Here is an 11,737-nt window from a genome sequence, read left to right as displayed (position 1 = left end):
TTAAGTGCACAAAACACTCTAAATGCCATTAAAATATGAAATAAAACAATCGATTTAGCCCACAATAGTGTCAACCAGTGTAGAGCCCATTTGTAAGCCTTAATCTGTTATGAGTCTAAGAAAATGGCTTACTTACCCCTTAAGGGAAAACTGACAGTCTTCTAGCATTAACATGTCTTGTTAGAAATATGACTGATCATACCTTGAGCAGAAAAGTCTGCAAACTGTTCCCCCCAACTGAAGTTCTCTGGGCTCAACATTCCTGCGTGGGAACAGCAATTGATTTTAGTTACTGCTGCTAAAATCATACTCCTCTTTAAACAGAACTCTTCATCATTTTTCTGTTTTAGAGTAAATAGTACAAACCGGCACTATTTTAAAATAACAAACTCTTGATAGAAGAATAAAAAACTACAACTAACACCACATACTCTTTACCATCCCCGTGGAGATGCTACTTGTTCAGAGCGGCAAAGAGAATGACTGGGGGGCGGAGCCAGAGGGGGAGCTATATGGACAGCTCTTGCTGGGTGCTCTCTTTGCCATTTCCTGTAGGGGAAGAGAATATCCCACAAGTAAGGATGAAGCCATGGACCGGACACACCAATGTTGGAGAAATTACACTGAGAAATCATTCCAATTCTAAAATTTGTCTTCAACTGTCAAAATTGCATCCAAAAATGATTGGCAACAAAACATGTTGGTGAAAAATAGTATACAAGACATACTGGGGGTATCCTGTAGAAATCCCTTTATAATAATTTATACAAACATTCTGGTAGACTTTAATAAAAATAATCTGTAGAAAAAGTACTGACTGCAAGCTTCAGTAACAGAATATAATATCGCCCTAAGAGTTTATTTTAATATTTCTGTCTAGTTTTGAGAACACTTTCACAAAAACCTATTTTGGTAAATTTAGAAGATACCATGATAATGTTCTGGTTAACTGAAACATACAATTATTTCTTGCATCCTTTTGATTTTTAAAATGTTCTAATCAATACAGCTGCTGTAAAAAAATGAACTGTGGTTCTGAATAATTGGTGGCAGATGATCTAAGGAGTGTTTCTGAAGATAGACACTGGCTATCGGTTAGTGGCAGCAACATCTGATGGTCTTCTGGGCCAATAGGGAGAGTTAATGATAAAGAAAATTCAGGTTTCAAATCAAGGTTGTCTTGCAGAGGATTATTCTTCATATGATCCTCTTCATTTAAAGTGTTGTCATTTTCTAGAGTTTCAGTTGTTTTCTCAGTTCCTACAATATAATAAAATACAGCTTGTAATATGTCATTCCTGAAAACCCCATCCTACCTTTTGCACCAAAAATGAATGTAAAGAGATATTGATAAAAATTAAATAACAACAAATGCAAAAGTATCAGCTTTGTACTTTCTACCAATGCTCATGGTCTAATAAACATACTAATCATGTTCATTGGCTAACAGGTACAATAAACATTTCCACTTATCAGCCAATGAGCATTAGATAGAAGTACCTATCAGCCAATGAACATAGGCAGGAAGTACATAACTGGTACTGCTGTATTAGTTTGCATTTACACTATTACAACACATTTTTTAGGCATCAGTAATAAATGGCAGTCTTTTAAATGGATGATTTATTAGTACAATCTGTGCTGTATCAGAAAGCTTTTATAGAACTGTACCCCATAGTAAAACTGGTTTACACATAAATGTACTTCTTTGCTTCAGTATTTCCTTAGGATAAACAAGTTTTAATTAATAACTGTTTATGCTAAGGATTGTGTCTGTAGCAGTTATAGCATTAAGAGAGCCAAAAGACCAAATTGTTTAGATGCATTCTTACCTCCGAAGAAAATCTGTGTAGTACAAAAATGTTATGACACATTGAAAAGATGGATTGGCATATTCATAAAGTCAAAAGCAAAATATTTAAATAGATCTAAAGACACCTGTGAGATCTTGAAAGCTTATGGAAAACAAGATGATTATGTCTACTAAAAAAGAATAACAATTTATTGATACACCAAGTCTTATTTTGCCTGTAGGGAGTAAGTCTGGAGTTGTAGCCATTTTTGCCTTTCTTAACCCAATGGTTGCCAGAGAAAGAAGAGCAGTATGCTTCAGCCCTCTCTGGTGATCAAAGGGTATAGTTGAAATTGGAAACATGAATCAGGGCCCAATTCTTAAAAACTCTCCATCTTGGAATGAAATTATAGTGCAGGGGCAGAACTAAATTTTGTAAGAAAAGGGGTGGAACCTGGAAGTCCCAGAGAGCAGCCTTTGATAGGAAGTGATGAAGCTTTCTGGGATAGAGAATCTCACAGGGTAGAGTAAGATTAATAGGGGAACACATAACACTAATATAAATGTTCAGTTTGCAGCAAATATAAATTAAACTAAAAATGTTCTCTACAGTATAACTTGCATTTGCTTCTAGTATAGTATATATTACATGTTAGCTAAATAAATGTATTGCGAATTTTGAGCAATCTTCACCTGAATGCAATTGGTGAAATATATCAGTAAAACCTGCAATTGTAAAATGCTTAGAGAATATTATCAGAGACCTAAGTGAACTTCAGACAAAATAATGAACTCCTCTGATCAATCCTAATTTGTTACAGTTGAACATAAAGATTTAAAGTGCAATCAATACACTGATATATACAAAATCTAAATGCATTTAAGCACAAAACAGAAACCAGAAAGCTTATATATAATAAAACTTAAAAAGGACAAAACCTAAAGTTAATAATGCATCAATTCTATGTGCTTTCAAAATTTGCTCCATGACAGGTAAAAACCTCTAGAAACAAGTTGTACATTAGGAACAGAACATAAATATACTTACCATGATGCATTTTGGATTTGTGCTTTTTCAAGTTTTTCACATCCGTATATGAATTTCCACACAGGTCACATACAAAAGGCCTTTCTCCTGCAAATTAAGAATATATTATCTTCTGTTTTACCTGCATATAAACATCTATTAAATTAATTGAGAACATACACAAGCTGCTAATACTATGCATCAATAAATAAAATTTGTTATTGTAGGTGTTATAGATACAGCATTAACCAAGACAAAAAATGTAATGAAATAAAATAGCTATTTTTTTTTCTTGGATACCCCTTCACAGTAAAATGTATTACCCAGAATGCAAAATAAAGGTGTTTTAAAGTGTTCTTTAAACATTTGTCCAATGATTCAGTGTAGTAACACACCATCAAGACACAAGTTCTAAGTTCTTTTCTTTGTAATAATTATGGATGTGTCATATAAAACACATTACAGGTGCTTTTGACTTCTTAGTTGATACATATTGTATTAAGAAAATTTTATACAGTTACCCATTTGATCAGAGGACATATTTGATTATCCTAAGCAAGCTCTTTATGAAGCTAGATGCCCAATACTTTTTGTGATATTCATTAGTAAATAGAATGTTCTCCATGACAAGAATAATTACTACTTACAGCCCCATATACTAAGGCCATTGTGGAGAAGGTTCTCAACTTGAGAACCTGTCTGCCTGGTTTGCAGTGTATGGACAGCGGACACTGTATGTACTACCCATATGCATCATTACTTGCATTGTAGGGCCTAAGAATATCCCTAGGTACTTCAAAAACCAATGTTGCCAACGGAATGGGAAAATCATTCGAACCTGTTGTTCATCTTCTTCTGTAAGACTAATATTTAAAATGTCATACTTTCATTAATAAGGAAATTAGAAACTCTTCCAAACTCCTCAAGTTGTTGTAAGATAAGTGGTATTGAAGTCTGAAGTTTAGTTATGTAAAATTTATAAGCTCTCTCAAGAGCAATGCTGGAGATGTGGTGGGCCTGTGGGAATCATGACACATATCAGATGGCAATGCCTAAAGCTAACTCCACTTTGGTCAGAGGTAACAATTGAGGTTTCTGGGTTGTTGGGGATACCCTTACCCCCAAAGGTACCAAAAAATGTTCTACACAACAGAAAAAGCCATTTAATATAGTGTGTAATAGCCTAAATATTTTTATAGGCGTCAGAGAGCTCTGTATTTATTCTAGTCCCAGAGCTGTCTCGCTTTCCTTGCAAACCTGGCAGTTTAGATAATACCTCTGTAAGGGTATGATTCATAACTGCCGCCATGTCTGCGGGAGTTATAGGTTCTGACACGTGGGGAGAGTTAGACGGCATAACTTCCTCCTTGTCAATTTCTTCTGGTGATAAATTTTTTAAAGCCAGAATATGGTCTTTGTAATCTATAGTAAAATCAGTGCATTTGGTACACATTCTAAGAGGGGGTTCCACAATGGCGTCTAAACATAATGAACAATGAGTTTCCTTTATGTCAGACATGTTTAAACAGACTAGTAATGAGACCAGCAAGCTTGGAAAATACTTTAATAACTGTGAACAAGCAAAATATAAAAACGGTACTGTGCCTTTAAGAGAAAAAAACAATCACAGAAACTGCAAAACAGGGAAAAAAGCAGTAAATTCTACGAAATTTTTACAGTGTGTATAATAGACTGAAATAGCATTGCACCCACTTGCAAATGGATGATTAACCCCTTAGTTTCAAAACCGGATCAAAAAAACGATATAACCGTTTTTAAACAGTCACAACCAACTGCCACAGCTCTACTGTGGCTCCTACCTGCCCATACAACGACTTTGGAAGGCACAAAAACCCTTTAGAGAGGTCCTATATGTTCAGGGGACTCCTTCAGGGAAGCTGGATGTCTCAAGCTCCAAAAACTACTGCGCAATTAAGGCACGAAAATAGGCCCCTCCCAACATGTACTCACAGTGAGAGGGCCTTAAAAAACTATCCCTAGGCAAAATCTAGTCAGCCATGTGGAAAAACTTGGCCCCAGAATAAAGTTTTATCACCATTTGTAATAAACGTTTATATACATCAAGCAAACGTTATATCTATTAAGTAATGAGAGTAAATAACAAAAATATTACCCTTTACAGCAAGCATGATACCAGTTGTTATTAAATCACTGTAATCAGGCTTACCTTAAATAAATCAGGCACTGTCAGCATTTTCTAGCTTATCATCTCTCTAGAAAAATTTAAAACTGCGCATACCTCAGAGCAGGTAATCCTGCACGCTATTCCCCCAGCTGAAGTTACCCATCTCTTCAGTTATGTGTGAGAACAGCAGTGGATCTTAGTTACAAACCTCTAAGATCATCAAAAACCTCAAGCAGACTCTTCTTCAACTTTCTGCCTGAGGCTAAAATAGTACAACTCCGGTACCATTTGAAAATAATAAACTTTTGATTGAAGATAAACTACATTAATGCACCACATCTCTCTAGCTACTTCCCTTGTTGAGAGCTGCAAGAGAATGACTGGGGGTGGCAGTTAGGGGAGGAGCTATATAGACAGCTCTGCTGTGGGTGATCCTCTTGCAGCTTCCTGTTGGGAAGGAAAATATCCCACAAGTAATGGATGAATCCGTGGACTGGATACACTTTACAAGAGAAATTGGAAGAGTAATGCCATTTCGACAATAGCAGAATGGATTCAAGAATGTAATCAAAATATTATTATGTGAAGTTTAAACGCTCTACCGTATATGATCAAATGAAAGCTCTATGGGAGGAACATAGAAATTTGATATTTAACATTCTTATATTAAGTCAGTAAAGTTTTGTAACATGTTTGATTAACTCTGCTCATATGTGGAAAGTAAGTAACTAAGACAAAACTGCTAAAGTCATATTTACTCTTAAGTTCATGCTCTAGGGCCTTTGGTATAATGGACTTTAGCAAAAATGGTCATGTGAAATGGACTCAAAAAGGTGGATAAGGTATTTGTTTGCTTACACATTGTAATCAAAGGTTTTGTATTATGGTTAAATATTGAAAATGTAACCAGAAATCTGTATGAGATTACTTGATTGCTACTTGTAGGATGCTGGTTTTAATAAAAGTATAAAAAATAAATTGTTTGTATGAAAAGGATAAGTTCAAACTGTGTATTTTGATTTTGAAACTAACAGTAGTGCACACTGATTGGTGGGAGAGCATGTATTCCTCTCATAGCCCTACTGAATGCACAGAGGCACACCCCACAAGTATTAGACCAAAATAGTTTATATTTTCAGTGTAGGCATGTCAGTTTTTAAAAATACAAAATGCCCTCTTTTTAAGTGCACTAAAGCACTTTACAGTCTCATTAACACTAATCCTGAAGCAGCCTCTGAACAGGAGACAATAGCTTTTGATGAGTTCTAGAAACTGCAGAGAAGCTGTACAGACAGCATGAATGGACAAGTGAGTAATAGTCTTCTCTTTATAGGATGTAAATAACTCTAGCCAACCTAAAAACTTTTGTCCACTCTTGGGATGTAAGAGTAGACCCCAGCTCTTTGTGTCATTTAGATATGTACATAGGGAGGATGTCTTCCTTAGGTATTAGAAGAAGTTTATATATTATGGATATTAGGCGTCTAGGAGGTGAAGAGGTTATGCATATTTTCTCAAATGGTGTGGTATCTGTGATGTTTCTGCCTATATGTTGTTAAAGTGATTTATCTGTGCGTATATGAACCAAGAGGAAGAGGGGTCCAAATTACTATCAGCCAGCTCTTCCTGTGATTTGAGTTTCCCTTGACTCATAGCACAGGAGATAATACTCTGCTTCAAATTGTATGAACTAGAATTTCTCCTTTTTGTAAGGGATAATGGGATATCAGGATTATACCATATCGGCGTCAATGGAGATTAGGGGGAACTAGTTTATATGATTTTGTACCATTTCCTAAAGAATTCCGAAAGCAAAGGAAAATTAAAAAGGGCAGGAGGTCTATGTTTCAACAAAAACCATGCTAAAGAACCCATGTTAAAGGGATACTGAACCCAATTTGTTTTTATTTCATGATTCAGATAGAGCAGGCAACTTCCTAATTTACTAGTATTATCAATTTTTCTTCATTCTCTTGGTATCTTTATTTGAAAAAGCAGGAATGTAAGCTTATAAACCATTTTTGGTTCAGCACCCTAGGGAGCGCTTGCTGATTGGTATCTACATTTATCCACAAATAGAAATGGTAATGGCGAGATCAGACTGATATACTTCAGGAAAGTTTTCTTCTGTGAAAAGCACACTGGTCTAAAAGAGGCTGCTTCCGGGTGGTAAATCGCCATAGAACAAGCCACTGAGCTGTTGTTCGTTCCTGGTAGAGCGCTTCTCTCTTTCTATGCAAATTATTATGACCCTGGGGAAGTCTCCCTATGGGTGATGGGGGAAACCAGACGTGGACTCCTTGCCCAGTGTGCTTAGAGGAATGTGGCTGCACCTCACTGACGAGGCCCATAGGAGGCCGAAACGATCGTCTGGGGTTGTCATGTTCCTTGTTCAGAGGAGAATTGCCTGGTATTTCGGGGCTGGACTGACCTTACTTGGCGGGATCAGACTGATATACTTCAGGAAAGTTTTCTTCTGTGAAAAGCACGCTGGTCTAAAAGAGGCTGCTTCCGGGTGGTAAATCGCCATAGAACAAGCCACTGAGCTGTTGTTCGTTCCTGGTAGAGCGCTTCTCTCTTTGTATGCAAATTATTATGACCCTGGGGAAGTCTCCCTATGGGTGATGGGGGAAACCAGACGTGGACTCCTTGCCCAGTGTGCTTAGAGGAATGTGGCTGCACCTCACTGACGAGGCCCATAGGAGGCCGAAACGATCGTCTGGGGTTGTCATGTTCCTTGTTCAGAGGAGAATTGCCTGGTATTTCAGGGCTGGACTGACCTTACTTGGCGGGATCAGACTGATATACTTCAGGAACGTTTTCTTCTGTGAAAAGCACACTGGTCTAAAAGAGGCTGCTTCCGGGTGGTAAATCGCCATAGAACAAGCCACTGAGCTGTTGTTCGTTCCTGGTAGAGGCGCTTCTCTCTTTGTATGCAAATTATTATGACCCTGGGGAAGTCTCCCTATGGGTGATGGGGGAAACCAGACATGGACTCCTTGCCCAGTGTGCTTAGAGGAATGTGGCTGCACCTCACTGACGAGGCCCATAGGAGGCCGAAACGATCGTCTGGGGTTGTCATGTTCCTTGTTCAGAGGAGAATTGCTGGTATTTTGGGGCTGGACTGACCTTACTTGGCGGGATCAGACTGATATACTTCAGGAAAGTTTTCTTCTGTGAAAAGCACACTGGTCTAAAAGAGGCTGCTTCCGGGTGGTAAATCGCCATAGAACAAGCCACTGAGCTGTTGTTCGTTCCTGGTAGAGCGCTTCTCTCTTTCTATGCAAATTATTATGACCCTGGGGAAGTCTCCCTATGGGTGATGGGGGAAACCAGACGTGGACTCCTTGCCCAGTGTGCTTAGAGGAATGTGGCTGCACCTCACTGACGAGGCCCATAGGAGGCCGAAACTATCGTCTGGGGTTGTCATGTTCCTTGTTCAGAGGAGAATTGCCTGGTATTTCGGGGCTGGACTGACCTTACTTGGCGGGATCAGACTGATATACTTCAGGAAAGTTTTCTTCTGTGAAAAGCACACTGGTCTAAAAGAGGCTGCTTCTGGGTGGTAAATCGCCATAGAACAAGCCACTGAGCTGTTGTTCGTTCCTGGTAGAGCGCTTCTCTCTTTGTATGCTAACCCCAAATAGAAATGGTAATGGCTGTGTCACTTAAACACAGAGGTAAAAAGATTGTAGCAATACTGTAGCACCTGGCTAAACATTACCTGTATGAGTCCAGATGTGTTTATTCAGTTCGCCTGAAGAAATAAAACTCTTTGCACAAACTCGACATGTGTATGGCTTCTCCCCTAGAAGGAACACAGTAAACACATTGTCACACTACATATACAGAGGCTAAGAAAATAAATATTTGGTTACATGTAATATAACACTGAATGTTTATAGATAATCAATTCTTCACCTTTGTTATATCCTAGTGCAAGGTCCTCTGAGTCTCTCTATACACGTTTTAAACTGTATACTGTATATTCAGCCATATTGAGCTAGGAGAGAGATATTTTTGATAGCACTAACTTTTAGATCACAAATTAGTAGTCATATATAATTTATTACATTTTTATAAGAATAATTTTCACTTCGTTATGCTCTCTACTTATATATGGTTTGTTTGTGTGTAATATATATATATATATATATATATATATATATAAATACATACACACACACACACACATTAAGTTAACAGTTTTCGCATTACACATACAAAAAAAAAAGTGGTCCCATTGTTAGATGAGTAAAAAAAAGCCTGGAAGAGAACATATTTCTGCGTGCAAGAGTTACCTGTATGCTTTCTGGCATGAGTTATTAGGGAACTTGAGACAGCAAATGATCTCCCACAGGTATCACAAACGTAAGGCTTTTCTCCTGTGTGCCGGCGCACGTGGTATGTCAGAGTGCTGGCCTGAGCAAACCTCTGACCACATCTATCACAGACATAAGGCTTTTCTCCACTATGTTTTCTGTGGGCAATGAAAAAAAATAGTATGTGCTGAAAACCCTATTTAGCAAATAAGAGGTTAATCACAAAAATGTCAAAATATTCTTTCCACTTAGGGAGCATATAACTGACCTTAAATGAATTTTCAAGTTGCTAGAGGTGGCAAACTGTAGATTGCAGGCATCACATTTATAAGGTTTCTCTTCTCCATGATGCATTCGGCTATGGAAAACCAGCTGGCATTTCTGAGCGAAGCCTTTATCGCAGAGTTTACACTGATATGGCTTTTCTCCTGGTGAGTTAAAAACAAAAATGTATAACATGGGCAACAGTACACATACTGTATGTTTAGTGTGGCAGAAAATAAATGTTCATGGGTTGTTGTAAAACAAATGAAAGATAAGAAATAATTACAACAACAAAAAACTGTATGTTATTGCCAAATGTTATGTTCTTCTAAAATAAGAAAATGTAATGGATTTAGCAATCCCTTAGTAGAAATTCAAAACTTGGACTTAGGGCCCAATTCTCCAAAGTCCTCTGGTCTGGCTAGATTATGTAAGAAGTAGTCTCATCAATACTGCAAGGTCCCTTAAAATTATAGTAAATCCGAGCGTTTAAAAAACGCTAGGATTTACCATCACTAAAGATAGTGATGGTGCAGAACGAAGTTTTTTTTATTTTTATTAATATTTTACATTAAATTTTTTTGTATGACTTTTCTGATGGGGGGGGGGGCAGGGGGGTGCGCGCGCTCAATGGGCTGTGTTCCAACTTCCTTGCAATCAAGAAGTGATGCAGTAAGGAATAACTGATTGAGAGCAGTATGTGCTGGGTTAGATTCGGTACAGCTTGCCAGGATCGTGAGATGCAAATATGAATATAGAATGAATATAGAAGAGCATTTAGCTACAGTATATGGTGTCTAAGGTCTACATGTGTTTCAAATACTAAGATAAATGTATCTCATAGATTTAGCAAGTGCACTGGGAAGGGGTGGCCTTTGTTATGAAGTTTTCATTCAGCTCTCAGTATGTACTTTTTTTTTAAGTGTGTGTGTGTGTATCTCTGCATGTAAGTATGTGTGTGTGTGTATCTCTGCATGTAAGTATGTGTGTGTGTGTGTGTATCTCTGCATGTAAGTATGTGTGTGTGTATGTGTATCTCTGTGCATGTATGTATGTAAGTATGTGTGTATGTGTATCTCTGTGCATGTATGTATGTATGTATGTATGTGTGTGTGTGTATCTTTGTGCATGTATGTATGTATCACTGCATTTGTCACGCCGCACCGCTCTAGCCATTGCTAGGGGCACAGCGTCTCCTTCCCTGCTCGTTGTCAGGGGCTGTGTCGGGTCCGGATATGTGCGGCGCTGACTTCATCGCTGCACGCTCCTTTGTCCACGCCGGTCAGGATTCCTGTGGCGTGAATCCTGCGCCTATGTAAGTTCCACAGTAACGATCTATAACTTCCCAATTATAGGTGTTACTTTGTGTGCTCCTGGGTGTGATAGATCATTACTGCTATTTGACTTATCGTTGATGAACCCTACCTGTCTGACTACTCTGCCTGATTAACCCCTAATTTGCTGGATTGATATAATACTACTGATCTCTGCTTGTCTAACTACTCTGCCTGATTAACCCCTAATTTGCTGGATTGATATACTGCTACTGATCTCTGCTTGTCTGACTACTCTGCCTGATTAACCCCTAATTTGCTGGATTGATATACTGCTACTGAACTCTGCTTGTCTGACTACTCTGCCTGATTAACCCCTAATTTGCTGGATTGATATACTGCTACTCAACTCTGCTTGTCTGACTACTCTGCCTGATTAACCCCTAATTTGCTGGATTGATATACTGCTACTCAACTCTGCTTGTCTGACTACTCTGCCTGATTAACCCCTAAGTTGCTGGATTGATATACTACTACTGAACTCTGCTTGTCTGACTACTCTGCCTGATTAACCCCTAATTTGCTGGATTGATATACTGCTACTCAACTCTGCTTGTCTGACTACTCTGCCTGATTAACCCCTAAGTTGCTGGATTGATATACTACTACTGAACTCTGCTTGTCTGACTACTCTGCTTGATTAACCCCTATTGTTCTGGATTGCCTCTCTGTTGCCAAATCCTGCCTGCCTGCCAGACCATTCTAGTGGATTACCTTTGGACTGCTTTACCGTTGCTTTTCCTGGTACTGCGACTTCTTCCTCTGCTTCTGACAGTATACCCCGGATACCATTTCCTGACAAGTATGAGGACACTACTGATTGCAGGGGTTTTCTTAACCAATGCAGGCTGC

The 11,737-nt window shown here is 38.4% G+C and overlaps 1 protein-coding gene across 1 annotated transcript in view; it reads right to left on the bottom strand.

Moving 5' to 3' along the window:
• Window positions 1-736: 736 nt before the first annotated feature.
• The window catches only part of MYNN (myoneurin), a 56,553-nt gene continuing 45,552 nt past the window's right edge, over window positions 737-11,737 (bottom strand). The window contains exons 4-8 of the mRNA XM_053709028.1: window positions 9,556-9,715; window positions 9,267-9,445; window positions 8,690-8,773; window positions 2,841-2,927; window positions 737-1,260 (exon numbers count right to left, since the gene is read on the bottom strand). Coding sequence (XP_053565003.1) covers window positions 1,001-1,260; window positions 2,841-2,927; window positions 8,690-8,773; window positions 9,267-9,445; window positions 9,556-9,715 — 770 coding nt within the window. The 3' untranslated portion in view covers window positions 737-1,000. The remainder of the gene's footprint in view (window positions 1,261-2,840; window positions 2,928-8,689; window positions 8,774-9,266; window positions 9,446-9,555; window positions 9,716-11,737) is intronic.

Source organism: Bombina bombina, chromosome 4 (genome assembly GCF_027579735.1).
Source record: "Bombina bombina isolate aBomBom1 chromosome 4, aBomBom1.pri, whole genome shotgun sequence".
In the NCBI taxonomy this organism is placed as follows: Eukaryota; Metazoa; Chordata; class Amphibia; order Anura; family Bombinatoridae; genus Bombina; species Bombina bombina.
Note: the sequence above shows the minus strand (reverse complement) of the source record. Positions and strands in the feature narration are given on the sequence as shown.